At 44.9% G+C, this 27,345-nt stretch overlaps 1 protein-coding gene across 3 annotated transcripts in view; it reads right to left on the bottom strand.

Annotated features, from left to right (window-relative positions):
- LOC143930661 (alpha-2-macroglobulin-like) overlaps positions 1 to 27,345 on the bottom strand; it is a 268,790-nt gene that overhangs the window by 48,179 nt on the left and 193,266 nt on the right. For all 3 annotated transcript variants that reach the window (XM_077455159.1, XM_077455160.1, XM_077455161.1), the window contains 5 exons: positions 24,574 to 24,625; positions 21,832 to 21,909; positions 21,580 to 21,756; positions 12,902 to 12,977; positions 5,955 to 6,105 (listed from right to left, as the gene is read on the bottom strand). In XM_077455159.1, coding sequence (XP_077311285.1) covers positions 5,955 to 6,105; positions 12,902 to 12,977; positions 21,580 to 21,756; positions 21,832 to 21,909; positions 24,574 to 24,625 — 534 coding nt within the window. The remainder of the gene's footprint in view (positions 1 to 5,954; positions 6,106 to 12,901; positions 12,978 to 21,579; positions 21,757 to 21,831; positions 21,910 to 24,573; positions 24,626 to 27,345) is intronic.

Below are 27,345 nucleotides of genomic sequence, written 5' to 3'. Positions count from 1 at the left end.
CCAGATTGTTGGATTTGGTAAGAGTATTGAGCTCTTTATGTCGGCTTGTACTAAAAGAAACACAGACACGAAAAGCACTAAAGACTAGACAATACATTTTCGTCCGATAACGAACGTTCAGAATCCGAAAACTGAAAGATCTGACATAAACAAATGCTTTATTTTCATTTTCTTTGCAACAACAGTTCGATATAGATAGGAGATTCGACATGACACTGACAATAGCGATCTGTGTTTATTGAACCTGTGGTCGAATGTGCCTAACCTTAGCTCTATTAGTCCAAGGTTATTCTACATAGAGGGAAAAGATTCAACATTATAGAGACAATAGCAAAAAAGGTTGAATGTGCCTAACCTAACTCTATTAGGCCAAGATTATTCGATATAGAGAAAAAAGATTCAACATGAAGATTTGACGAAAGCAGTCACCGCGAGCGGACATTTATGGTCAAATGCTCCGCCCATAGGCTATAGAAGAATTCTAATGTTGGTTGAATAGTAATAATAATGAATACATATAATTATTACTAGTGTCATACAACATTAGAATTCTACTATAGCTTGTAGGCAGAATATTCAGAAATGTACAATTGTAGCGGCATACAGTTTAGCTGCTCCGTCAAATCTTCTTAGAACATTCGACAGACACCATAAGCCTTCAATGACAGATTCGACCTTAATTATTTCGGATTTTCGGATGAATGCATTTTTTAATGAAACAAAATAAATAAAAACGAATTTCGGAAGTAACTAAATAAATGTATTTTTCGGACGAAAATATTTCAGTGCGCACATGTCTACTAAAGAATCTTCTCTGATTGCTGGACCTCAGAATTTAGGCGATCAAGCCATGCTTATGTATGAAAATCATCTCCATACAGGATTAATGAGACCACCAGTCAAACTGGCATTCGCAATAAGGCACACTGGCTCCTCTTCAGTTTACATTAAAAAGAGAGCATTATTTTCATAGTGTGAGTTAGCATCTACTGTATATCCCCCGATGGCTTCTCCTTGTCACGAAATGCATATGGGTACGCATATGGAAGAGCATAGTACGCTGACCCCATCAGATCCTGCATTTGGCTGCAGGACTGTATCTTTTTTGCTTTTTGAGTTTAAGCCCCATGCACACAGGGCATTTTCCAGCTGCTTTTACCAGCGTCAGATGTTTTTTTTTGCAGCTTCAAAATGCCTCTCCTTGTTGTTCTATGGCCTCACACGGGGTTTTAGGAGCTGTAAGTGGTATAGGTGTTTTCAAGCCGCAAAAAAAAAAAACAGGGCTAGCACATTCTGAGGATGTTTGACACAGCTAAAAGTTGCTTAATGCTGGTTATAGTGTTAAGTCTTGTCAAGCGTTTTTTTTTCACAAGTGAAAATCAATGGTTCCCTATGAGAACCATCTTTACTGACCCAACTTTCAGCCCATTGATTTGAATAGAAGTTGCATAAAAGTAGGACCATGATGATCTGACTTGTGGTGCGACTTGTCCTCTGATGATCTTAAAGGGGAATCCCATTTTAAAATAAACAAGAACAAAAAAATAGCATGGTGTCTCCCCACAAGTTCCATGTCGGGCCCTTTGAGTCTGGTGTGGATCTTGAAAGGGAACCCCACACCAACAACAAAAAAAAAATGGCATGGGGTACCCCCCAAGACCATACCAGACCCTTCGATCTGGAATGGATTTCGAGGGGAACCCCCATGACAAAAGAAATGGCGTGAGGTTTCCTGAAAATCAATGCCAGACACTCATCTGAGCATGCAGCCTGGTAGGTGAGGAAAAGGGGGGGGGGACAAGCGTGCACCCCCTCCTGGACCATACCAGGCCACACACTTTCAACATGAGGGGATAGGTGCTGTGGGGCAGCATGCCCCTATGTGGATGAGTATGGGGTACATTGTACCCCTTCCCATTCACCCCAAAAAAAGTTAGTGAAGTGTAAATAAAAGCAAGAGACGGTGTCAGGTCACCTTGAGGCGAGGTGACAGGTGCACACCGTAGGGATCAGGAGTGCACCGCAAGGTTGTGGACCCTATGGCTGACTGCTGCAGACGGGGGACAGATCCCACTGGGGTTAGAGCGTAAGATTCCCTGGGGCGCGTAGTCTAAGAGCCAGCAGGTGTTCACCAGCGCCTCTAGTGGTGAGGATGGACTTGGCTGCAACTGGCTCCAGGTTGCGACCCCCAGGGTCCCCCAGCTCACACCCACAGTAGGCAACAGGAGGATAGGGATGGTGAGGGACAAAGCCAAGGTTGGGGCCACAAGCAGACAAGAATAGTCAGGGACACGCCAAACGGTCAGGATCACAGGCAAACAGGGATAGTCAAAGACACGCCAAAGTCGGTAACGGAAAACAGTAGAAGAGCACACGGCAGGAAACAGGAAGCTAACACACAAAGGTTGATCAGCAAGGCTGACCTGCAGTGCACAGGTTAATATAGAGCTTCCTGATAGGAGCTAGGGTGGAGCCATGCCAGAGGATGGATACAAAAGCAGACAGGTGAGGGTCGGCTGGTCTCTAGATACACATGGGAACAGGTAAGCAGACAAACTATTGCATAACCATGACAGTACCCTCCCTCTTACGAAGCCTCCCCCTCCCCTGCCTGGGTCCAGGCTTAAAGGGAAACTCCAGATGGAACCTCCTCAACAGACTTGGAGCAAAGACCTCAGATGCAGAGATCCAAGACCTCTCCTCAGGGCCAAACCCTTTCCAATGTACGAGGTACTGAAGAATGCCTTTACGGAGCTTGGAATCCAAAACTTGGCTAACGTCGTATTTTAGATTATCCTCAGAGACTGGAACCGAGGTAGGGAGAGGATGAGAGGACTTGAGGACTAAAGGCTTTTTGAGGAATGGGTAAGGGCCTGAGAAGATCAGGAGCTTGAGCAGGGTCCCCCAGACCCTTAAAGATGAGCTGGGCATCCAGAACAGGACCACCAGACTGGGCAGAGGTCAGTGGATCCCTGAGGTCAAGTTGGTTAGAAGGTGACATGTCACAAGAGTCAAGCTGGATAGCTGAAACACAAACAGAATGCGGAGAACCCTGAGAAAAAGATTGAAAACCCCACCTGGCTGAATGAGGCAGTCTATCCAAAGGATGGATTGAGCCTCTTAAACGGGTTTGAATGGACATAGTAGCAGCAGGGTGAGGCCAGGTCACAGAAGGTCCTGAACAAGAAGCAGGAAGCTCATTGGGCATGGGCTGGACTGGCATAACTGGTGCAGAGGCCGGCTGAATAGTATTGTCAAGTGTAGCGACCATCTCAATCGCATCACAGGGCATAGCAACTGTTGAACTTGCAGACAAGTTAGCCTGGCTGTGTGTCCAAGGGAGATTAGGGACAGGCAAAGGTAAATGGCCATGCAAACTGGAGTGAATGATCGACTCAGGTTCATAGGTGGGCTCCTCATCCAGAGTACCAAATGACCTAGAGAGTGCATCAGTCCAACTATTGCAGGACGCGTCCCAGAGATCGCTATATACAGTGGGAATAGCAGAAGATACTGGGATGGTGGTAACAGGAAGTTTCTCTTTTGGGGTACCCTTGAGTAGGCAGGAAGAGGAACCCCAAGCCAGGATCTGTCCAGCAGACCAGTCGACGTGTGGAGAATGGAGCCGTAACCAAGGAAGACCTAATATGATAGGAGATGAAGCCTTAGGTAAGACAAGGAAGGATATCCACTCCTGGTGGAGTTTACCTACTGACATCTTAACAGGAAGAGTCTGGAAGCGGATAGGGCCCCCTGGGAGAACAGTGCCATCAATCGCCAAGACCACCAATGGCGTTGCAAGGGGCAAAAGGGTAAGTCTCATGGAGGATGCAGTTTCCCAATCCATGAAATTGGCAGCGGCTCCGGAATCCAGATGTGCTGAGACCGAACGAGAGGAAGCACCGACATGAAGCAACACGGAAAGGAGAAGACGAGAAGGTGAAGGTGATATTTCAGGGTCTAATACTCCACCTTCCAGATGTATTAGCCCTGAGCGTTTTTCTGGATGAAGAGAACAAGTATCACGGAAATTACCTTTGGCCCCACAATAGAGGCATAGGCCCAGAGTTCTGCGCCTAGCACGTTCTTTGGGAGATAACTTTGTCCGGCCCAACTGCATAGGTTCCTCAGCAGGCAGGGGGTGTTCCTCAGGTCGCAGAGAAGGGACTGGGGAAAACAGTAGAAGAGAAAACAGGAAGCTAACACACAAAGGTTGATCAGCAAGGCTGGCCTGCAGTACACAGGTTAATATAGAGCTCCCTGATAGGAGCTAGGGTGGATCCATGCCAGAGGATGGATACAAAAGCAGACAGGTGAGGGTCGGCTGGTCTCTAGATACACATGGGAACAGGTAAGCAGACAAACTATTGCATAACCATGACAGACGGTTTTGACAAGTCCTTTATTAAACATATTCCTCCAATCTTCTCCACCCGGTCTTCTCCGCCGCCAACCCGGTCCTCCTTCAACACCGTCTCCCGCTTTGACCTTACGTGACGTCACAAGGGCGGGTTCTAATGGTGACATCACCAGATGGCCACACCCCATCACTATATAAGAATGGGCAGAGAATGGAGCTGGCACAACGTGAGATTGCATTGGAGGAGGATCAGCAGCGGGGAAGAATACTGGAGGGAGAAGACTGGAGGGAGAAAACTGGAGGGAGAAGAATGGAGGGAGAAGAATGGAGGGAGCAGATCAGAGGGAGAGGGCCATCTCTTGTTTTTATTTACACTTCACTGCCTTTTTTGGGGTGAATAGGTAGGGGTACAATGTACCCCATACTCATTCACATAGGGGGGGGCAGGATCTGGGGGCCCCCTTGTTAAAGGGGAATTTCAGATTCCGAAAAACCCCCTGCCTGCAGATCCCACACAAGCACCACCCAGGGTTGTCAGGCAGAGGCCATCTCCCTATCAACGTGAGGACAAGGTGCTTTGGGGTGGGGGGCTCAGAGCCCCCCTGCCCAAAAGCACCCACCCCTCATGTTGAGGGTATGTGGCCTGGTATGGACCAGGAAGGGGGAGTGCTCGCTCATCCCCCCCTTTCCTGAGCTGCCGGGCTGCATGGTTGGATAAGGGTCTGGTATGGATTTTGGGGGAGAACCCACGCCATTGTTTTGGGGTAGGGGTTTCTCTCAAAATCAATACCAGACCAAAGGGACTGGTATGGTCTTGGGGGGAACCCCACACCATTTTTGTTTCCATTTTGGCATGGGGTTCCCTTTTAAGACCCATACCAGACTCAAAAGGGCCTGGAATTGATCTTAGGGGGACCCCACACCATTTTTTTCAAAATCTTGGCATGGGGTTCCCCTTTAAGATCCTTATAATCTGACTTTAATGCGACTTCTATTCAAATCAATGGGCTAAAAGTCAGATCAGTTAACACGGCTCTCATAGGGAACCATTGATTTTGAATAGAGGCAGAGAAATGCTGTTAAAAGCCAACGTGACTAACGCGCATTAACGCCAATGCAAAAAGCTACTAAAAGTGCGTTTTTACAGCTGCTTTTCCCTGGCATTGATAGTGACTTTGCAGCTCGCTATTTCAAATGCCCTGTGTGCATGGGGACTTTATGTGTATTTTAAACCTATTAAACCTATAGAACTACTGCACTATATGGAGCCTTCCACCTTTTTTATGCAAACTGGAAAGGATCTTTGGTGCCTTATTGGAGGTTCTGCTGGTGGTCTCATTAATCCTGTATAAGAAAGATTTCCATACATAGGAGTGGCTTGACCTTCTGAATTGTGAGGTCAAACAATCTGGTAAGTCTTTGGTGCTTTTGGTGTCTGTCTATGTGCGTATTTTATTACAAGCCTAAATGAAGAGCTGCTCACTATAGCTACAAAACATGCATGTGAATATGTTGAAAGTATTACTAAATTATAGAAATTTTGACTTGACTAATTAGCGTCAGAATTTTAGTGAAACAGATCTGTACTACTCACCTCGTCTGTTGTAAAGCTATAGGGGTCATTAAAACATCCATTGGGAAGTTGTTTACTTTCTAGCCACTTAATAGAATCCAGAATTTTCTTCTCATCTATATAGATGAACTGTCGGGCGCTACTAAAACCCCTTATTACTGAAGATGTTATCCTGCAGAGGAATATAGTTTTGAGAGAGAAAGCATTCAACCAAAGAAAAAAGAAAAGATTTTATTATTTGGTTTTATTGTTGTCCACCAAAGGTTCTTAAAGTATATGTAAAGACAGTTTTTTCATTATTAATAAATTTGGGAAGGATTAAACAGTTTTTTTATGTCATCAGTGGCTCATTATGGAAATTTCCCTTCACTTCCTGTCCTGTAAATTCAATGGGAAGCAACAGGCTATTTTTCTAATGTGAGGAGGAAACCTCTGTTAGATAAATTACACAGAAACAAGTATCCCCATTGAAAGTTTTCCATTTATGCTCTGATGATAATTAGAGAGGGTTGATTTCCCTAACAGGGACATAGACAATAAAAAATAGATTACCACTCTATCCAAATCTAAAAATAAAAGGTTTTACTTTTAGTTATACTTTAAAATTTTGAATCCAAATAAAAGTATTCCTGTACTGGGACCCAAGTTGTGAATTATTTCCAAAATGACAGTAACACCACAAAAGGAAACAAAGTAAAAATGGCTGTTTATACAAGAAAATACAAACAGTAAACGTGTGTGTTTCCATTGAAGTATAGTTTTCATTGTTTTTAATTTGAAAGGCAGTAAAGAACTAACGTCATGCTGAGAGGCCGAGCCAGCTGCCACTCGGGTGACTCTGGGCAAATCCTCACATTATTGTCGGGATCCCTGCAGAGCCTTGACTGGCTGACTAATGTCAGCTACTTAAGAGCAGGTGCCTAGTTTTGACAGTTCTTCACCCGCCACCCCACAATCTCCTGAGACACATCACAGGCGCCCAGAGGCTGGCACCATTGACTCACACATGCACAGTGGGGAGCTGGCTGTGAGCCAATAGGAAGTCACAGCTTGCTTCCCACATTCAAGATGGTGGTGCTGGGGACCAGTTAAAAAAATCAGCCTAGGTGATAACGGCACTGGATCCCTGGACTGTTAAGTACTTGTTTATTAAAAGTCAGCAACTGCAGTATCTGTTCCTGCTGTCATTTTTTTGCTGAATTTCTCTTTAGGGAATGAATGCAGCCACAGAGGGAGAGGTAGCGCACCAGCAGGCTGTAGGACTGTATGCAGCCACAGAGAGAGCTGGGGAAAACCTTCACAGGAAGAGGAAACTGAGCTCCTGTGTATTGTGGGATGGGCAGCAGTGGCATAGCTAGGGGGGTGCAGTGAGTGTGGACCATACCCGAGCGACAACAGTAACACCCACTAGAGGGGTTATACCAGGGGCGGACTGAGCTGAGCAGCTCTGATGCCCCCTGAAAGATAGCACCGCTTCCGCTGCAGACATGCAGGGCCAGCGAAAAACCCACAGCTCCATCCACCTTCTCCTCTCCTCCCCCTCCTCTAATGACTGCTCCGTCCTCTGCGGGTGTTGATTACAGCCGGTTAAGGAGCTGCAGATGTCCTAGAAGGAAGGGATCCCCACGCTGCTTCTTCCACTTCCAGCATTCCTGAGCATGATGCACATCCCTTCTCCTGCCTTTTTCTCCCTGCCCACGTGTTCCGTCTGTACAGCTGACAGCAACATTGAAAGAGAAGCCACTGACAGAGCAAGTGAGTCCCCCAAGACCATCCAAGTGAGTGAGCAGTAACCAGACCCTGCTCCCCCCTCTCTCCCTGCCCCCTCTCTCTGCCCTTAATCTCTCCCTGCCCCCTCCCTTTCTCTCCCTGCCCCTCTCTAGCTGCCCCCTCTCTCATTCTCTGCCCCCCCTCTCTCCCTCCCCACTCTCTTTCCCTGCCCCCATCTTTTTCTCCCTGCCCCCTCCTCTATCCCCATTCTCACTCTCTCCCTGCCCCCACTCTATCTTTCCCTGCCCCCTCCTCTCTCCCTGTTCTCGCTCTCTCCCTGCCCTTCTCTCTCTCTCTCTACCCCCTCTTTCTCCCTACCCCCCTCTCTCTCTCTCTCTCTGCCAACTCTTTCTTCCTCTCACTCTCTCTCTCCCTGCCATAATATTTTTCTCACTGCTCCTCTCTCCATTAGAGCACCACTTCTGCTGATTCACTGAGCCATCAAAGGTGAACAGGACACCAGCAGTCACCCCGGGAGTTGGAGAGAGACTACTGGACAAACCCTAATGTGCCCAATTAAAAAGGAACATTATTGTTTTCTTGGGACACAGTTGCAGGTGTCTATACCCAGGTTAGGAGGAACTTATCTTGAGTGCTCCAATGCTAGATCTGAACCCCAGCATGCTTGCTCACAGGGAAAGGATTTAATACAGACTGACAGACTTTGCAACATTGTTCCTTAAGCAGGACTCTCCCTAGTATGGGTTTAGGGGTCATTCTCTGGACCACTGTCTTACAACCAACTGTATACCCTGATTACTACTGTATATACAGTATATATTTGTTTACAGACTGTATACCCTATTTACTGATATTGTATATGTTTGTTTAAGGGGTTGCTGCAATTTCCAATTCTCTGGTAGCTGCATATACACTGATCACTATATACAGTGAAAGATGTCATTGGAGACCATAAATTGAGAAAAACTGCTTCTTAACCACTTCAATACTGGGCTATAGTCCTATGACGTCCGCAGATGGGATCTCCCATCCTGGGCGGGGGTTATATAACGTCCTCGGTATCTCGCAACTCCTGCGTGCCCCTAGGGCGTGCACAGAGCGGCTATCGGGAAAGCGGCTTGTCACCCTGACACAGCCCAACTCCAATCGCAGTAAAGAGCCAATGAAATTGGCTCTTTACCACGTGACTGGCTGTGTCCTGGCTGTGTACCTGAGTACCTGTCACAGTCCATCTGAGTACCCAAGTACCTGTCACAGTACATCTGAGTACCCACGTACCTGTCACAGTATATCTGAGTACTTGAGTACCTGTCACAGTCCATCTGAGTACCCGAGTACTTGTCACAGTATATCTGAGTACCTGAGTACCTGTCACAGCCCAACTGAGTACCTGAGTACCTGTTACATCTGAGTAACTGTCACAGTATATCTGAGTACCTGTCACAGTTCATATGAGTACCTTAGTACCTGTCACAGTCCACCTGAGTGCCAAAGTACCTGTCACAGTTCACCTGAGTAACCGAGTACCTGTCACAGCCCATCTGAGTACCTGTCACTGCCCATCTGAGTACCTGTCACTGCCCATCTGAGTACCTGTCACTGCCCATCTAAGTACCTGTCAGCACCCATCAGAGTACCCGAGTACCAGTCACCAGCCCATAAGAGTACCCGAGCACCTGTCAACAGCCCATAAGAGTACCCGAGTACTTGTCACCAGCCCATTAGAGTACCTGAGTACCTATTTGTAGCCCATCAGATTACCCAAGTGCCTGTCACCAGGCCACCAGAGTACCCAAGTGCCTGTCACCAGCCCATCAGGGTACCCGAGAACCTGTCACCAGGCCATCAGTGTACCCGTGTACCTGTCACAGTCCATCTGAGTACCCGATTACCTGTCACAGTATATCTATCTGAGTACCCCAGTACCTGTCACAGCCCATATGAGTCCCAGAGCACCTGAGTACCTGTTGTGGACCCTACGGCTGACTGCTGCGGACAGGGGTCAAGGTGATAGAAAGGCAGGGCCGCCAGAACACCAAGATGGATCCCACCGGGGTTAGAGCGTAAGAGTACCCGAGTACCTGTCACAGTTCTTTAGAGTACCTGTCACAGCCCATCTGGGTACCTGTCACAGCCCATCCGGGTCCTGTCACTGGCCATCCGGGTCCTGTCACTGCCCATCCGGGTCCTGTCACTGCCCATCCGGGTACCTGTCACTGCCCATCTAAGTACCTGAGTACCAGTCACCAGCCCATAAGAGTACCCGAGTACCAGTCACCAGCCCATTAGAGTACCAGAGTACCTATATGTAGCCCATCAGATTACCCGAGTACCTGTCACCAGGCCATCAGAGTACCCGAGTACCTGTCACCAGGCCATCAGAGTACCCGAGTACCTGTCACCAGGCCATCAGAGTACCCGTGTACCTGTCACCAGGCCATCTGAGTACCCGAGCACCTGAGTACCTGTCACAGGCCATCTGAGTACTTGACACCAGGCCATCAGAGTACCCGAGTACCTGTCACCAGGCCATCAGAGCACCAAAGTACCTGTCACCAGGCCATCAGAGTACCCAAGTACCTGTCACAGTTCACTTGAGTACCCGAGTACCTGTCACAGCCCATCTGAGTACCTGTCACAGTTCATCTGAGTACAGGAGTACCTGTCACAGCCCATCTGAGTACCTGTCACTGCCCATCTGAATACCTGTCCCTACCCACCTAAGTACCTGTTCATGCCCATCTAAGTACCTGTCAGCACCCATCAGAGTACCCAAGTACCAGTCACCAGCCCATTAGAGTACCCGAGTACCTGTCACCAGCCCATTAGAGTACCCAAGTACCTATCTGTAGCCCATCAGATTACCCAAGTGCCTGTCACCAGGCCATCAGAGTACCTGAGTACCTGTCACCAGGCCATCAGTGTACCCGAGTACCTGTCACCGGGCCATCAGAGTACCCATGTACCTGACGCAGTCCATCTGAGTATCCGAGTACCTGTCACAGTCCATCTGAATACCTGTCACCAGGCCATCAAAGTACCCGAGTACCTGTCACCAGGCCATCAGAGTATCCGAGTACCTGTCACCAGCCCATCAGAGTACCCGAGTGTCAGGTCACCTGAGACAAGGTGACAGATGCACTCCGTAGGAGTCGGAAGTGCACCACTAGGTAGTGGACCTTAGGACTGACTGCTGCGGATTGTACCCGGGGAGATTCAGGACACATGTCTACTGGAACACTAACACAGATCTCAGTAGGAGCAAGAGCATAGATTCCCCAGGGTGCGGAGTCTAAGAGCCAGCAGGTGTTCACCAGAGCCTCCAGTGGTGAGGATGGACTTGGCTGCAGTCTGGCTCCAGGTCGCGGCCCCTAGGGTCTCACAGCTCACACTCACAATAGACTACAGGAGAAGGAAGCAGCAGGCTGGAACAACAAGAATAGTAAGGGGATAAGGCAGAGGTCAGGGCAACTAGCAGACAGGAACAACAGAGTAAACGCCAAAGGTTCAGGGTCACAGGCAGACAGGGATGGTCAGGGACATGCCAAAAGGTCAAGGTCACAAGCAGACAGGAATCGTTGAGAACACGCCAAGGTCGGTAACAGAGACAAACGAAGAGCACAAGGCAAGCAGGAAACAGGAAGCCAAACACACAATGAATACACAATGGTTGATCAGCACTGTTAGCTTGCAGTGCACAGGTTAATATAGGGTTCCCTGATAGGGCCTGGGGTGGAGCCATGCTTAGAGGAGAGGTTATAAAAACCACCAGGTGGAGGCTGGCCTCTTAGTCAGAACACATGAGGGGAGGTAAGCAACCAGAGGAAGATCACTGCATAACCATGACACCGAGTACCTCTCACCAGCCCATCAGAGTACCGGAGTACTTGCCTCCAGCCCAACAGAATACCCAAGTACCTATCTGCAGCCCACGCCACATAGAATATACGTTGGGGTGTTTACCTTCAAAAATGGGGTCATTTCCACTGTCCTGGTGCACCAGGACCTTCAAATGTGTGATGGGTAGGAATGAAATGAGATGTGTAATTTATGCTCCTAGAATGCCTGAAGGTACTACTTCAATGTCGAGCCTCTCATTGTGGACTGGCTGTGTAAAAGTCTCACACATGTGGTATCGCCATACTCAGGATGAGTAGCAGAATGTGTTTTGGGGTGTAATTTTTGCTATATGCATGTTATGCGTTAGAAATATCTTATAAATTTACAACTTTGTGTAAAAAAAAAAAATTCATTTTCTTTCCACGTTTTCTGAAGACTTATGTAAAAAATGAACCGTTCAAAAGACTCATTATGCCTCATAGAATAGACGTTGGGGTGTTTGATTTCCAAAATGGAGTTATTTTTTGGGTGATTCCATTGTCTTGGTACTCCAGGGCCTTCAAAATTGTAATAGGTGGTTAGGAAATTAGGGGTGTCATTTTATGTTCCTAGAACCCCTGATGGTGCTCCCTGCATGTTGGACCTCTCTGTGTTGCCAGGCTGTGCAAAAGTATTTTTTATCTGGGAAAGAGATGACATCAGGATGCACTATGGGTAGAGGACAAACCAGCAGAGGCAGTGTAATGCTTTAGGCAATGTTCTGCTGGGAAACCTTGGGTTGTGCCATTCATGTGGATGTTATTTTGAAATGTACCACTTACCTAAGCATTGTTGTTGACCAAGAACACCCCTTCATGGAAATGGTATTACCTGATGGCAGTGTCCTCTTTCAGCAATATAATGTACCCTGCAGGTTGGTATCCCCACAACAAGGGAGCAGCAAGTGTGATACCAGCTTATACAAGGGGGGCTAGTAGAACAAACATAGCCACGCTAGAACAAGAAGTCTGAAAATAGCAGAAAAAAGCTTGCATTTGAGAAATGAAACAAAGGAGAAAGAAGGTACATTTTCCTTATATGTGCATTTATTTAATTCATAAAAAAGTGAGTTTAATGCTACTTTAAATCTCACACTGTAGGCTGTAGGCACCCTCCATTACCAGAAAATGCAGAAAAGCAGGACAGAAGATAGATTTTTTTTCAGTATACTACTTATGCCAATGAACATGTCCAGGTATTCTCTATTACATAATAATTATTTTAATTTACGAGTTAAGGTCCACCTTAAGTTGCAGTAAAATAATATATAAATTTTAGTAGCAAGTACCCTTTGGCAATGAATTCTCGAAAAAAAAAAAATTCTATTAATGGTTGAAGCTTTATCATTTTTTACATACCATACACTAGGACTAGCATGGTAAAAGAAGCCATAGGTAGAATTTTCTTTTTCATGTGTTAGCTGTGTTTGGTAACCTATAATAAGAAATTAATATGCTTCTATTTATAAGCTAATATTGACAACAAATAAACATGTATGAGATCAACAAAGTAACTATTGTCAAAAAAGATTTCATCAGGTTATTTTAACCTCTGAGATATTGTTAATGAACACGTTAAACAGAATTGGTTCCAAGAGACAGCCCTGAGGCACACTGCTGACAGCTTCAGAAAATATGCCATTAACCACCAATTAACCACCACCCTCTGGATACCTTTCTGCAATCTGTTTTCTATCCATGTACATACCATTTTCCCCCCTTTTATTGGTTGAACTAAATGGACTTGTATCTTTTTTCAACCAGGTTAACTATCTAATATCATCAAGGCCAAAAGACCTTAATTCAGAAAATGCCTTAGTAAAATCTAGATACACAGGGAGAGATTTAATAGTGTCATTAGTGGTAACCAACATGGATTTCTAAAAGGCCGTTTCCACTTGACTAACCTTAACATTCTATAAGGAGGTGAGCTGTATTTTGAAAGGCTTGTGGACACATTGGGGGAGATTTAATAAAACTGGTACACACAGAATCTGGTACAGACCGTGAGTAGCCGGCTTAGCCTCTCAGTGTCTTGCTTCGTGGGGGCAGTTGACGTGGGATGTGGGGTTCCAACACCTTGTACCTCTGGACCCATTTACGTTACACAGCACCCTGCACCTCTGGACTACATTACATTACACCGCACCCCACAATTCTGGGCCCCCTGCATGTTACACAGACCCCCCTACAATACAGAACCCCCCTGCATTACAGACCCCCCTACACTACAGAACCCCCCTACATTACAGACCCCTGCACATTACAGACCCCCCCTACATTACAGAACCCCCCACAATATAGAACCCCCCTACAATACATACCCCCCTACACTACAGAACCCCCCTACATTAGAGAACCCCCCTATACCTACAGAACCCCCCCTACATTACAGAATCCCCTACACTACAGACCCCCCCCCACATTACAAACCCCCCCTACAATACAGACTCCCCTACATTACAGAATCCCCTACATTACAGAATCCCCTTACAATACAGAACCCCCCACATTACAGACCCCCTTACATTACAGAACCCCCTACAATACAGAACCCCCCTACATTACAGACCCCCTACAATACAGAACCCCACTACAATACAGAAGGCCCGGCTCACTTCTCTGCTCTAATTCATCTTAAAGGTGTTCTATCGGGTTGAGGCCAGTCAAGTTCCTCCACCCCAAACTCGCTCATACATGTCTTTAGGGACCTTGCTTTGTGCACTGGTTCAAATCAGTAATAAGAAGCATATTTTTATTTATGTTGTTGGTGTGTTATATGTATTATGGCTAGGGATGGGCTTTATGTTCAAGTTGAACGTGAGTTTGACTCGAACATTGGCTGTTTGCCGAACAGCGAACAATTTTGGGTGTTTGCGGCAAATTTGAAAGCCGCGGAACACCCTTTAAAAGTCTTTGGGAGCCTGGGTCCTGCCCCAGGGGACATGTATCCATGCAAAAAAAAGTTTTATAAACGGACGTTTTTTGGGAGCAGTGATTTTAATAATGCTTAAAGTGAAACAATAAAAGTATAATATTCCTTTAAATTTCTTACCTGGGGGGTGTCTATAGTATGCCTGTAAAGGGGCGCTTGTTTCCCGTGTTTAAAACAGTCTGACAGCAAAATGAAATTTCTAAAGGAAAAATGTTATTTAAAAACTACTCGCGGCTATAATGAATTGTTGGTCCGACAATACACATAAAAGTTCATTGATAATAACGGCATGGGATTTCCCCACAGGGGAACCCCGAACCAAAATAAAGAAAAAAATGCGTGGGGTCCCCCTAAATTTCACACCAGGCCCTTCAGGTGCGGTATGGGAATTAAGGGGAACTCTGAGCCCAAATTTTTTTTTAAATGGCGTGGGGTCCCCCTAAATTCCATACCAGGCACTTCAGGTCCAGAATGGATATTAAGGGGAAACCCGCACCAAAATTAAAAAAATGGCGTGGGGTCCCCCTAAATTCCATACCAGGCCTTTCAGGTCTGTATGGATATTAAGGGGAACCCCACGCCAAAATAAAAAAAAAATGGCATGAGGTCCCCCCAAAAATCCATACCAGACCCTTATCTGACCACGCAAGATGGCAGGCCACATGCCCTCAACATTGGGAGGGTGCTTTGGGGTAGCCCCAAAGCACCTTGTCCCCATTTTGATGGGGTGAAGGGCATCATCCCCACAACCCTTGCCCGGTGGTAATGGGGGTCTGCGGGCGGGAGGCTTATCGGAATCTGGAAACCCCCTTTAGCAAGGGGACCCTCAGATCCCACCCCACATGTGAATTGGTAATCGGGTACAAATGTACCCCTACCATTTCACAAAAAGTGTCAAAAAGGTTAAAAAAAAACACAAGAGACGGTTTTTGACAAGTCCTTTATTATTTTCTTCTTCTTTCCGCTTCTTCTTACATCTTCTTTCTTCTGGTCTTCCTTCGGTGGTGTTCTTCCTCCAACTTCCATTTACGTAAATGGATGATCCTTCCCACTCTGACAACATGGGGAAAGCCATAAGGAACTCCCCGTGCATCAGAGGAGTGCGGGGTCACTGGGTGGCCCCACCCTCCGTTATATAAGTAGTGTCAGAAGAACTAAAGCGTCATGCGGCGGAAGACTCCCACTGAGGCGGATTGTCCGGATGGAGTGGAGAAGACGCCTGGGCCAGATGCGGGATGAGACGAGTGGAGGAAGAAGAAGAAGATGAAGAAGAAGAACAACACCGAAGGAAGACCAGAAGAAAAAGCGGAAAGAAGAAGAAAATAATAAAGGACTTGTCAAAAACCATCTCTGTGTTTTTTTAACCTTTTTGACACTTTTTTAAAGGGGGTTTCCAGGTTCCGATAAGCCCCCTGCCCGCAGACCCCCACAACCATGGGCAAGGGTTGTGGGGATGAGGCCCTTCTCTCCATCAACATGGGGACAAGGTGCTTTGGGGGGCTACCCCAAAGCACCCTCCCAATGTTGAGGGCATGGTTCAGGAGGGGGTGGCGCTCTCATTCCCCCCCCCCTTTTCCTGCAGCCTGCCAGGTTGTGTGCTCGGATAAGGGTCTAGTAATTTTGGCATGGGGTTCCTCTTAATATCCATACCAGACCTGAAGGGCCAGGTATGGAATTTAGGGGGATCACCACTTATTTATTTTTTTGTATTTTAGTTCGGGGTTCCCCTGTGGGGAAATCTCATGCCGTTTTTTAACCATAGATTTTTATTGAGTTTCATAGTATACAGTACAAGGTATGCAACAGGTAGTGCAACATGTCAGTTGTACATAATGAGAACAACAGCAGAACAGAAAGAAAGATGAGGGAAAGGAAAGAAAAAAAAAGAGAGGAGCTCAGGGTATACACAGTATCATACACATGCAGGCTTCATATGGCATAGTAGGAGACGTCCTCAGTGGGAGGTCGAACCCGTCACCCCATCTGGGAACTAACTGTGACGGGTTCTTGAGGGTGCCATAGGAAGGGGTCCGACTTTGGCCCTAGATGATGATCCCTAGAGCTCCATCTCGCAAATGTATATGTCCAATAGCGTAGGCTAGCGAATGAAGGTGGGAAGACCTTCTGTTACAGGTGTAGCACAAAACATATCGCCTAACTCAGAGTTGTAATAGAAAACTTTAACAAGAAACAACGTGTTAATTGGGAGAGCAACACAGGTACACAGGGCAAGAGCTGCAGGTACTGACGGGGTAAGGAGGTCAGGTAAGTAATAGGTCCGTCATAGGGGGTTTGCATTTAGGGTGTTGAAGCCAAAGGTCCCAGTTGCTTCTGAATTCAGGAATAAGGAGGTGGCCTTTGGTGTGCATGAGTTCCATCAGGCAGTGGTTGTTTAAAAGTGCGATTATTTCCACACCGGAAGGGGCTAGAGGGGATTTCCAGTTTTTGCTTGTTTTTATCAGTGAACTTTTATGTTTATTGTTGGACCGAAAATTCATTATAGCCGCAAGCAGTTTAAAGTGACTTTTTTTCCTTTAGAAATTTAATTTTGTCAGACCGTTATAAACATGGGAAACATGCACCCCTTTACATGCATACTATAGACACCTCCCAGGTATGAAATTGAAAGGAATATTACATGTTTATTGTTTCACTTTAAGCATTATTAAAATCACTGCTCCCAAAAAAAGTTTATTTTGCATTGATACATGTCCCCTGGAGCAGGACTCGGGTTCCCAAACACGTTTTATGACAATACCATGCAAATAAGCCTTTAAAATTAGCACTTTTGATTATTCATGTTTGTGTCCCATAGACTTTAACAATGTTCGCGTGTTCAAATTAATTTTTTGCCTGTTTGCATGTTCTGGATGCGAATTGAAGGGAGGTCATCCCTAATTATGGCTAATAAAATATGTACATTTAAATTATTTTGTAGTTGTGGTGCCTTTAACGTCCATTTCCTTCTTTTTCCCTCTCATTGGAATAGCATCCTTTCCACTACACTGAGCTCAAATACAACTACATTGAATTGGGCTGGCAGTGGATCTTGTCAAGTTATCAAATTGCTAGTTTACTAAAGGCAAATAGGATGTGCACTTTGCAAAAACTCTGCAAATGCAGCTGCTCCAGAGCTTAGTAAATTAACAGAAGCTCTGCTGACTTCCATCATCCAATTATGTGCAAGAAAACATGCTGTTTATTTAATTTCCCTTGCATGTGATTGGGTATTCTTTGCAACGTGAAGCTTCACCTCATTTAACCACTTCAGGACCGCCGTATTGCCAATGTACGTCAACACAATGGCACAGGCAGGCACAATCACGTAGATGTACGTGATTGCCTTCCAGCGGGTGGGGGGTCCGATCGGACCCCCTCCCGCTGGTTACGGCGGTCCGGTTCGCTCCAGGAGCGCTCCGTGATGAGGGGATGGCCGTTGGTTTTCGGCCACCCCCTCTGGATCGCTCCTGGCCAATGAGAAGCTTCCTCCCACTGTGTATTGTTTACACAGGAAGGAGGAAGTGATGTCATTCTCCTCGGGGCGGTCTTTTTGACCGGACTACGAGGAGAAGACTAATAGTAAGTGTGCACCAACACTACACTGACATGTAGGTACACACAGGCACACAAACCCCCCCCCCCCCCCCCCCCGATCCCCCCCCCGATGCCCCCCCTCCCCCCCCAGTCACAGTGTCACTGATTGCATTGATCATTTCTTTACTGATCAATGCATTCAGTGTCAGTTGTGACAGTAAAAACTGTCAGGACAGTTAGTGTTAGGTCCAGGGTAGCCCCCTATCACCCCCCAATAAAGATTTAACCCCCTGATTGCCCCTAGAGTTAACCCTTTCACCCCCTTTTGCCAGTGTCACTAAGCGATAATTTTTCTGATCGCTGCATGTGTCGCTAGGTAGCTAGTTATTTTTTTAGGTTCACCGCCAGGTTTTTATATCGCTAGGTACCCCGATATACTACCCAATAATGGTTTTAACCCCCTGATTGCCGCTAGTTAACCCTTTCACCCCCTTTTGCCAGTGTCACTAAGCGATCGTTTTTCTGATCGCTGCATTAGTGTCGCTACAGTCGCTAGGTAGCTAGTTATTTTTTAGGTTCACCGCCAGGTTTTTATAGCGCTAGGTACCCCGATATACTACCCAATAATGGTTTTAACCCCCTGATTGCCGCTAGTTAACCCTTTCACCCCCTTTTGCCAGTGTCACTAAGCGATCATTTTTCTGATCGCTGCATGTGTCGCTAGGTAGCTAGTTATTTTTTTAGGTTCACCGCCAGGTTTTTATATCGCTAGGTACCCCGATATACTACCCAATAATGGTTTTAACCCCCTGATTGCCGCTAGTTAACCCTTTCACCCCCTTTTGCCAGTGTCACTAAGCGATCGTTTTTCTGATCGCTGCATTAGTGTCGCTACAGTCGCTAGGTAGCTAGTTATTTTTTTAGGTTCACCGCCAGGTTTTTATAGCGCTAGGTACCCCGATATACTACCCAATAATGGTTTTAACCCCCTGATTTCCGCTAGTTAACCCTTTCACCCCCTTTTGCCAGTGTCACTAAGCGATAATTTTTCTGAACGCTGCATCAGTGTCGCTAGTGTCGCTAGGTAGCTAGTTATTTTTTTAGGTTCACCGCCAGGTTTTTATAGCGCTAGGTACCCCGATAAACTACCCAATAATGGTTTTAACCCCCTGATTGCTGCTAGTTAACCCTTTCACCCCCTTTCACCAGCGATCACAGTATAAGTGTCACTGGTGACGCTGGTTAGCCAGTTAGTTATTTAGGTTCCCCGTCAGGTTTTTATATAGCGCCAGGGACCCCCATATACTACCTAATAAAAATTTGAACCCCCTGATTGCCCCTAGTTAACCCTTTCACCACTGATCACCGTATAAGTGTTACGGGTGACTCTGGTTAGTTTGTTTTTTATAGCATCAGGGCACCCACCATTTATTACCCAATAAAGGTTTAACCCCCTGATCACCCGGCGGGTGATATCAATTAGGTTTTAGGGTCAGGGTCTGCGTCGCCCCAGGCAGCGCTAGGTTAGTGCCAGTACCGCTAACACCCACACGCAAAGCATACACCTCCCGTAGTGGTATAGAATCTGAACAGATCAATATCTGATCTGATCAGATCTATACTAGCGTCCCCAGCAGTTTAGGGTTCCAAAAAAACGCATTGTTAGCGGGATCAGCCCAAATACCTGCTAGCACCTGCGTTTTGCCCCTCTGCCCAGCCCACCCAAGTGCAGTATCGATCAATCACTGTCACTTACAAAACACTAAACACATAACTGCAGCGATCGCAGAGTCAGGCCTGATCCCTGCCATCGCTAACAGGTTTTTTGGTAGCATTTTATATTCAAATCCGGAAGGCAGTGCTTGGTTTTCGGGGTCCCGTACGTGGCTAGGCTCCCAAAAAGTCCCCCACATGTGGTATCCCCGTACTCGGGAGAAGCAGCAGAATTTATTTTGGGGTGTAATTTGACTTCTGCCCATAGCATGTGTGAGCAATATATCATTTAGTGACAACTTTGTGCAAAAAAAAAAAAGTTTGTAATATTCCCGCAACTTTTGGCAAAATATAAAATATTCCATGGACTCAACATGCCTCTCAGTAAATAGCTTGGGGTGTCTACTTTCCAAAATGGGGTCATTTGGGGGGGTTTTGTGCTATTTTGGCATTTTATGGCCTTCGAAACTGTGATAGGTAGTGAGGAGTTAAATCAAAAATTTGCACCCTTAAAAATCCTGAAGGTGGTGATTGGTTTTCGGGGTGCCGTGCACGACTAGACTCCCAAAAAGTCCCACACATGTGGTATCCCCGTACTCAGGAGAAGCAGCAGAATGTATTTTGTGGTGTCATTTCACATATGCCCATAGCATGTGTGAGCAATATATCATTTAGTGACAACTTGGTGCAAAAAAAAAAAAGTTTGTAATATTCCCGCAACTTGTGGCAAAATATAAAATATTCCATGGACTCAACATGCCTCTTAGTAAATAGCTTGGGGTGTCTACTTTCCAAAATGGGGTCATTTTGGGGGGTTTTGTGCTATCTTGGCATTTTATGGCCTTCGAAACTGTGATAGGTAGTGAGGAGTTAAATCAAAAATTTGCACCCTTAGAAATCCTGAAGGTGGTGATTGGTTTTCGGGGTGCCGTGCGCGACTAGACTCCCAAAAAGTCCCACACATGTGGTATCCCCATACTCGGGAGAAGTAGCGGAATATATTTTGGGGTGCAATTCCACATATAACCATGGCATGTGTGAGCAATATATCATTTAGTGACAACTTTTTGTAAAAAATTTTTTTTTTTTTTTTTGTCATTATTCAATCCCTTAGGACAAAAAAAAAAAATATTCAATGGGCTCAACATACCCATCAGCAATTTCCTTGGGGTGTCTACTTTCCAAAATGGGGTCATTTGGGGGGGATTTGTACTGCCCTGCCATTTTAGCACCTCAAGAAATGAGATCGGCAGTCATAAATTAAAAGCTGTGTAAATTCCAGAAAATGTACTCTAGTTTGTAGACGCTATAACTTTTGCGCAAACCAAAAAATATACGCTTATTGACATTTTTTTTACTAAAGACATGTGGCTGAATAAATTTTGCCCTCAATGTATGACTAAAATTTAGTTTATTCGATTTTTCTTATAACAAAAAGAAGAAAATATCTTTTTTTTTCAAAATTTTCGCTCTTTTTCCATTTATATCGCAAAAAAAAAAAAAAAATCGCAGAGGCAATCAAATACCATCAAAAGAAAGCTCTATTTGTGGGAAGAAAAGGACGTAAATTTCGTTTGGGTGCAATATTGCATGACCGCGCAATTACCAGTTAAAGCAGCGCAGTGCGAAATTGCAAAAAGACCTCTGGTCCTTAAGGTGTTTATTGGTCCGGAGCTGAAGTGGTTAATAAGCTCTAGAGCAACTGCACTTTGCACAGTGCGCAGTCTATTTGCCTTTAGTAAATCAACTCGAGTCTGAAACATATGACTTTTGCATATTAGTGGCATTTGAAACCGAGCAGCTTTCCAGTCACTACTACCCTCAAATTTCCTTCTGTTTTTAAAGACCGGCTTACCTTCAACTAGTCTTTCCAGAAGCTCTTCTTTAGTTTTAGGTGTGAGTTCGTTGATACTCTGTAGGTAATCTAGGACAGAAACATATCTAGAAAATTTGGATATGCTCTGCTCCGCACATCCGCCTGGTAATGCAATTATATCTTCCAGATTTTTGACTGGGTTGACCATAAGGTCACCTGTCAAAAAAAGGATATGAAAATCAATAAATATACATGTATTTACAAAATGAAATAACAGTATTTGGTTCTTACCTGAAACAATGATGTGGGCATATTCAGAGCCCGGAACCAGCCTAAGTGGAGTTTTTAAAGTAAATGTAATTTTTTCATCTGGTAAGAAATAAAGATAAGAAAGTAGTATTAGCAAAAAGAAAAAAAAAACGAGAAAGTATAAACTAGGAGACAGCTTGAATGTGTATATACTATTTCTTGATTTTACTCCTATTGTTATTAACTTATAGTGTTGATTAACAAAGATATTTTTGGGAAAAGAAGATAACTGACAAAAAGTAATGTCATATTTGTGTGCTTTTTTAGAGTTGAGGGTGTCCATACAACTAGAAATGGAAGAAATATTAGGGTAAGTGCTGTTGCGTATCTTCTCAGTGCACCGATATGGGCGCAAAGTCAAAGCTACTTGTACATCTGTATTAAACAAAATGTTATGGGTGCCAGATCATGCCACATCCAAGATGGGCTTCCACTGTTTCTATGTTTTTGTAAAGGATGTATAAATTAGAGCTGAGTGCTTTAACACAGCCAATGCAGGTTTTACATTTCTCAGTCCTCATGCAGAAAATTAGCCCATAACAAAGAAAAATTAAGCTGGAAGTAAATTTTTAACTAAGCACTGGTCTGTATGAAGACATTTAGTTACACTGAAGTTAGTCCAGTGGGCCACTAGCCTCACCAGCGCCCATCAATGCACCCTCACCAGCGCCCATCAATGCAGCTTATGAGCACCCATCAATGCAGCCTCACCAGTGCCCATCAAAACAGCCTCACCAGCGCCCATCAATGCAGCTTACCAGCACCCATCAATGAATGTTTGCTTGCTTCTATTCATTCAGGAGTCGGGACACAGACACAGTCCTCTGCCGCACCTGCGCTTTTGACGCTCTGTGCGAACAGAGCAGCGGCTGCCTTCTGATGCTGAGACTAATGCCCCGTACACACGATGGGAATTTTGGTCAGTAAAAGCTCTGATGGTTTTCCCGACAGAATTCCGACGGGATTTCGCTCAAGCTGTCTTGCATACACATGGTCACACCAAATTCTGACCATCCAGAACGCGGTGACGTACAACACATACGACGGGACTAGAAAAAGGAAGTTCAATAGCCAGTAGCCAATAGCTTCTGTCTCGTAGTTGAATCTGAGCATGCGTGAGTTTTTGCATGCTGGAATTGCATACACACGATCGGAATTTGAGAACCTGCTCTCAATCTTTTGCTGGCAGAAATTCAGCCAGCGAAATTCCGATGGAGCATACACATGAACACATTTTACATTGAAAAGCTCTCATTGTTTTTTTGCTGGTCGAAATTCCACCCGTGTGTACGGCACATTAGTTGCTTGCTGCAGAGAGAAGAGCGTGGGAACACCAGTGGCCGGGTGCCCTAGGCAACAGGGCACCCTAAGCAGCTGCCTAGTTTGCCTAGTGCTAGCAGCGGCCTTGAATAGACTGCAATCTACTGTACATGTGGGGTTTAAAGCCAAACTTCAGGTTTCATTTAACTTTAAATAGTTTATTTGGACCAACTATGACAGCAAAATCAGTTTGTATAAAACAGCCAACATTTCCAACTTTATTTAATCTATTTAAAGATCACCTTTAAAAGATACACCCATATTTAGGGTGCAACATGTATCCTGTTCCAGCTCCTGCCACCAGTCACTCCAATCCCCCCTCAGTGTGATTTCATCTGGGGGATCCTCTCCCTGCATCCATTGTCCCAATCTAAAACATGCCCGCCTGTGCGGGGCTCCATCCACACAGCCATGTCATTCATTTACAGTTTCCTGTAAATTAATGAACTACAGGTACCATCAACCACCACGACTGACAGCTTGAAGTTCTAAATGAACTGAGAAGGTACTGATGAGGGTCCTTGTAGTTCATTCACAAGCCCTGCAGATTTAAAACTGACAGCCCATATGAAGTTTCTGGCTGAAAGCTGCAGGGCTTGTCTGCAAAAGTCTGAAATTGCACCCGGATCCACTGATCATGGGTGCAATGCTTTCCAGGCTCCTGCAGGAAAAAAGTATAAATGCACATATTTTTCAGCAAAAATATGTACATTGTTTGTTTTTCTAAAAAGGCAAACTTGTCCTTTAAACCATTACACCATGCTTGCACATTTTGGACTTTTGTCTTTAGTTTCTGTCCAAAGTGCATTCAGTTTTCTATATAACCCTAATTGTACAACAGGAGCCTGGTACTCCAGAGCATAGCTAAAAAAATGTACTTGTATCCACCCGCCCTAAGCAGCGGTAAATATCTAAATTTAGTTTTGTTGGATGGTAAACAGCCCAGGCTTATTGTCCATTTACTCCTTCGGTTTACCCAGCACAGTGAAAGCTCATGGAAAGCTCCCGATTGCTGCTTGCAATTGGGAGTTTTCTGATCAAGTGACCGCCATGACAGCCAATCACAGCAGTCCCATGGCCATTAGTTCTCTCGGCATAGCAAGCCCCTTAAAGCGTGGCAGCTGATACCAAGTTGTTAAAGTGATTGGCGCCTAGCTGTTAAACACCCCCACCTTTCAGGTATAGACTCAACCTTTAGAAAATGCTATCCCACCCTGTTTTAAGTGATGCCTTACATGTCTCCAGGGGTCATGGGGGTGCTACACACAATGTTAAATGTAGGTGAGATATCTTCCTTCTGTATATTTTTCTAATAACTTGACAATCTTATCATTAAAAAAGGAAAGCACATATCCCCTGTGTATATCAAGCTCTAATCATACACAACCAGTATCTTTCCTTTACCTGAAGAACATACAAGTTGTGTCTGGGTGGTTTGCTTTTTATGTCCTCTGGCCTGAAAAGGAAATATAGAAATATAGCAATCATGAATATAGTTCTATTGTATTCAGTGGATAGAAACCAAAAATGTTGATTTCACATTCCAGAAGTGAAATATTTTTTTAGTTAACAGAATACACAGGGCTATTTGAAAATGATTCTAACATCTCTTCTGGCTATGCTTAAACATAAATGCTCCAGTTGGTGTAGACTACCCTTAACAGTAATTAGTATAGCAAATTTTAATAGTTTGAGCTCCATAATTATCATACATTTACATATTTCCCATATTGCTAAAGCTAAAGTAGTACAACTAAATTTAGGGCCCTCTTACATGGGCTGTCCGATCATGTCCGCCTGTCAGTTTTTCGGGACCGATCGGACCTTGCAGTCTTTGTTTGGAGCAGCGGATACCAGCTATCCAATCCGATCCTGCCTGCAAAATCCCGACGGATGGTGGTCCTATTTTCTATCCGTCTGGCGGATCAGATACGATTGGATGAAAATGGACAGGCGGTCCGTCTCCATTCGATTTCTCCATAGAGGAGAGTGGGACTGTGTCAGTATCCACTCTGCACAGCGGAGAGGACAGGACCTGTCACCCGCCTGCTCAGCGGGGATCTGCGGAGCAATTCCCCGGTGAGCAAGCGGGATCCATTCCACGGAGGCACTATGAACCTGTTTATTTGGCGACAATTTTGTCATTACTTAAAGTGGTTGTATAGTCTTTTTTTTAACGTTTACCTACAGGTAAGCCTATAATAATATAATAATATATATATAATAATATATATATAATTTACTTTTCATGCAGCCACTGACGTCATGCGGCGCATCCGCTGTTAAGGCCCGGCTGAAGGTCCGGCAGAACTGCCAGACCTTGCCGGGAAAAAGACTCCCGCACACGTCATTGGGAGTGACGTATTGCAGCTTAGGCCACTCACAGTACCAGAGCCGCAATACCCGGAAGACACACCAAGGCAACATGTCAGCTCCCTCAGCTTAGATCGGGTGAGATACCAGCGCCTCGTTCTAAGGTAAGTATTTCCTAATGAGCTAGTATGCGCTGCATTCTAGCTCATTATGCCTTTTCCGGTTTTTTTTATTTAAAAAAAAAAAGTGCACGTTTACTACCGCTTTAAAGAGGAAGTAAACCCTGTACGTTTTTTCTTATTTTTTTAATATAATGATCCTGCAATGTATTAGTAAGCCATACACATTTAAATATGACAAAAACGAGGTTTTAAAATACGTTATTTGCCTTTTTTTCAATTTTGTTTCTTCCTGGTATTGGCTGCGCCATCTTAACTAATACTTAATGATTTTTTTGTGGGTGTCATTTCCGCTCCTTACTTTGTTTTCCTGTCCAAGTCTAAACCAAACCTCTATCTCATTTGCCGTTACTACGGCAACTGAGCTAAGCCATTAATCACAGCAAATCACACTCTGTGCTGTTCTGGTTCCCTCCCTGGGGGAGAAGCAGGAATGAGATATTCAGAGCAGCATCGCGAGACTTCCCTCTGTGCCATTCCTAGTGTCACGGCATGCAGGGGAGATAGTGTGCCGTTAATGAAAATATCTACTGGGCAATCGCGATTGTATGACGATTTCTATGCAAACAAACACAGTGAGTACACTTTCATAAGCAGCGATCCTGTGCTATGTAGATTACTAAGAGATAAAGTTGTTTTGGAGGGTTTACAACCACTTCAAGATAACAATGCAATACATATATTCAAAAATTATACTAAAAATTGAAACGCAGAAGTTTTTCTATTGTTTTTTAATGTAATACATGTATTTGTTTTTAAGGACAAACAAGGCTTTCTTTTTGTGAATATTGTCCTGCAACAATGATTTTTTTTTCGCAATCGTTAAACATATAAACGTAATAAAACTAAACAAAAGGAGCTTTTTTTATTTTTTTCAGCAGTGTTAGTTTAAAAATAAATAGTGTTACTGTGCATACAAAGTGTGCATTTTATTTTGTAATCTGTCCTGTTTAAATCAACACTAAAATTATTATTTTGGTACAAAGCATGGAAAAGTTATTTATGTAGCACTTACCCCCGAAGGAGCCGCTTGTGATTTATTGGGCCTGTACTCTGCTCTTTCCACCCCCAATGGTTTGGCTCAACCCACTTGACACAGCTGTGTAACAGTGTTAGCCCTTGTACACATGATCGGAGATTCCGACGACCAAATCCGTCTGAGTTATTCCGACGGATTCATTCCGGACCCGGTCCGGAAGTGATGTTGCATACACACGGTCGGACCAAGTTGTCTGAATTTGCGGTTGCCAAGAACGCAGTGACGTAAGCCATGTACGGCGGGCCTAGAAAAGGGAAGTTCAGCACCATGTCCGGCACCCTTTGGGCTCCTTCTGCTGATCTCGTGTTAGTAGAAGTTTGGTGAGAGACGATTCACGCTTTTCAGATTAGTGATTCAGATCACTACTGCTCTTCGGTTTGTGCTTGTGTGTGTGTATCTGATAATCAGTGCATGCAGTCAGTAAGTATTTGTTTCTCATTGTGGACTATATCTTGGTATAGTACACTTTGAAAGGCATTTCTTATTGTCTGCTTGCATCTGCTATTCAGGTCGTTCTTTCAGGCCTTGCTGTTTATCTGTGCTTTCTGTTGTCCGTTCTGACGAGCCGACCGTTTCATGTTTCGTCTACGTACTCATCGTAGAGTTTGTGCTGTGCAGGAGCTTCGTGTTGGGGTTGTTACTTTG

This window comes from Lithobates pipiens, unplaced genomic scaffold (assembly GCF_037356315.1).
Source record: "Lithobates pipiens isolate NorthernLeopardFrog02 unplaced genomic scaffold, aLitPip1_a1.2 Scaffold_25, whole genome shotgun sequence".
Classification (NCBI taxonomy): Eukaryota; Metazoa; Chordata; class Amphibia; order Anura; family Ranidae; genus Lithobates; species Lithobates pipiens.
Note: the sequence above shows the minus strand (reverse complement) of the source record. Positions and strands in the feature narration are given on the sequence as shown.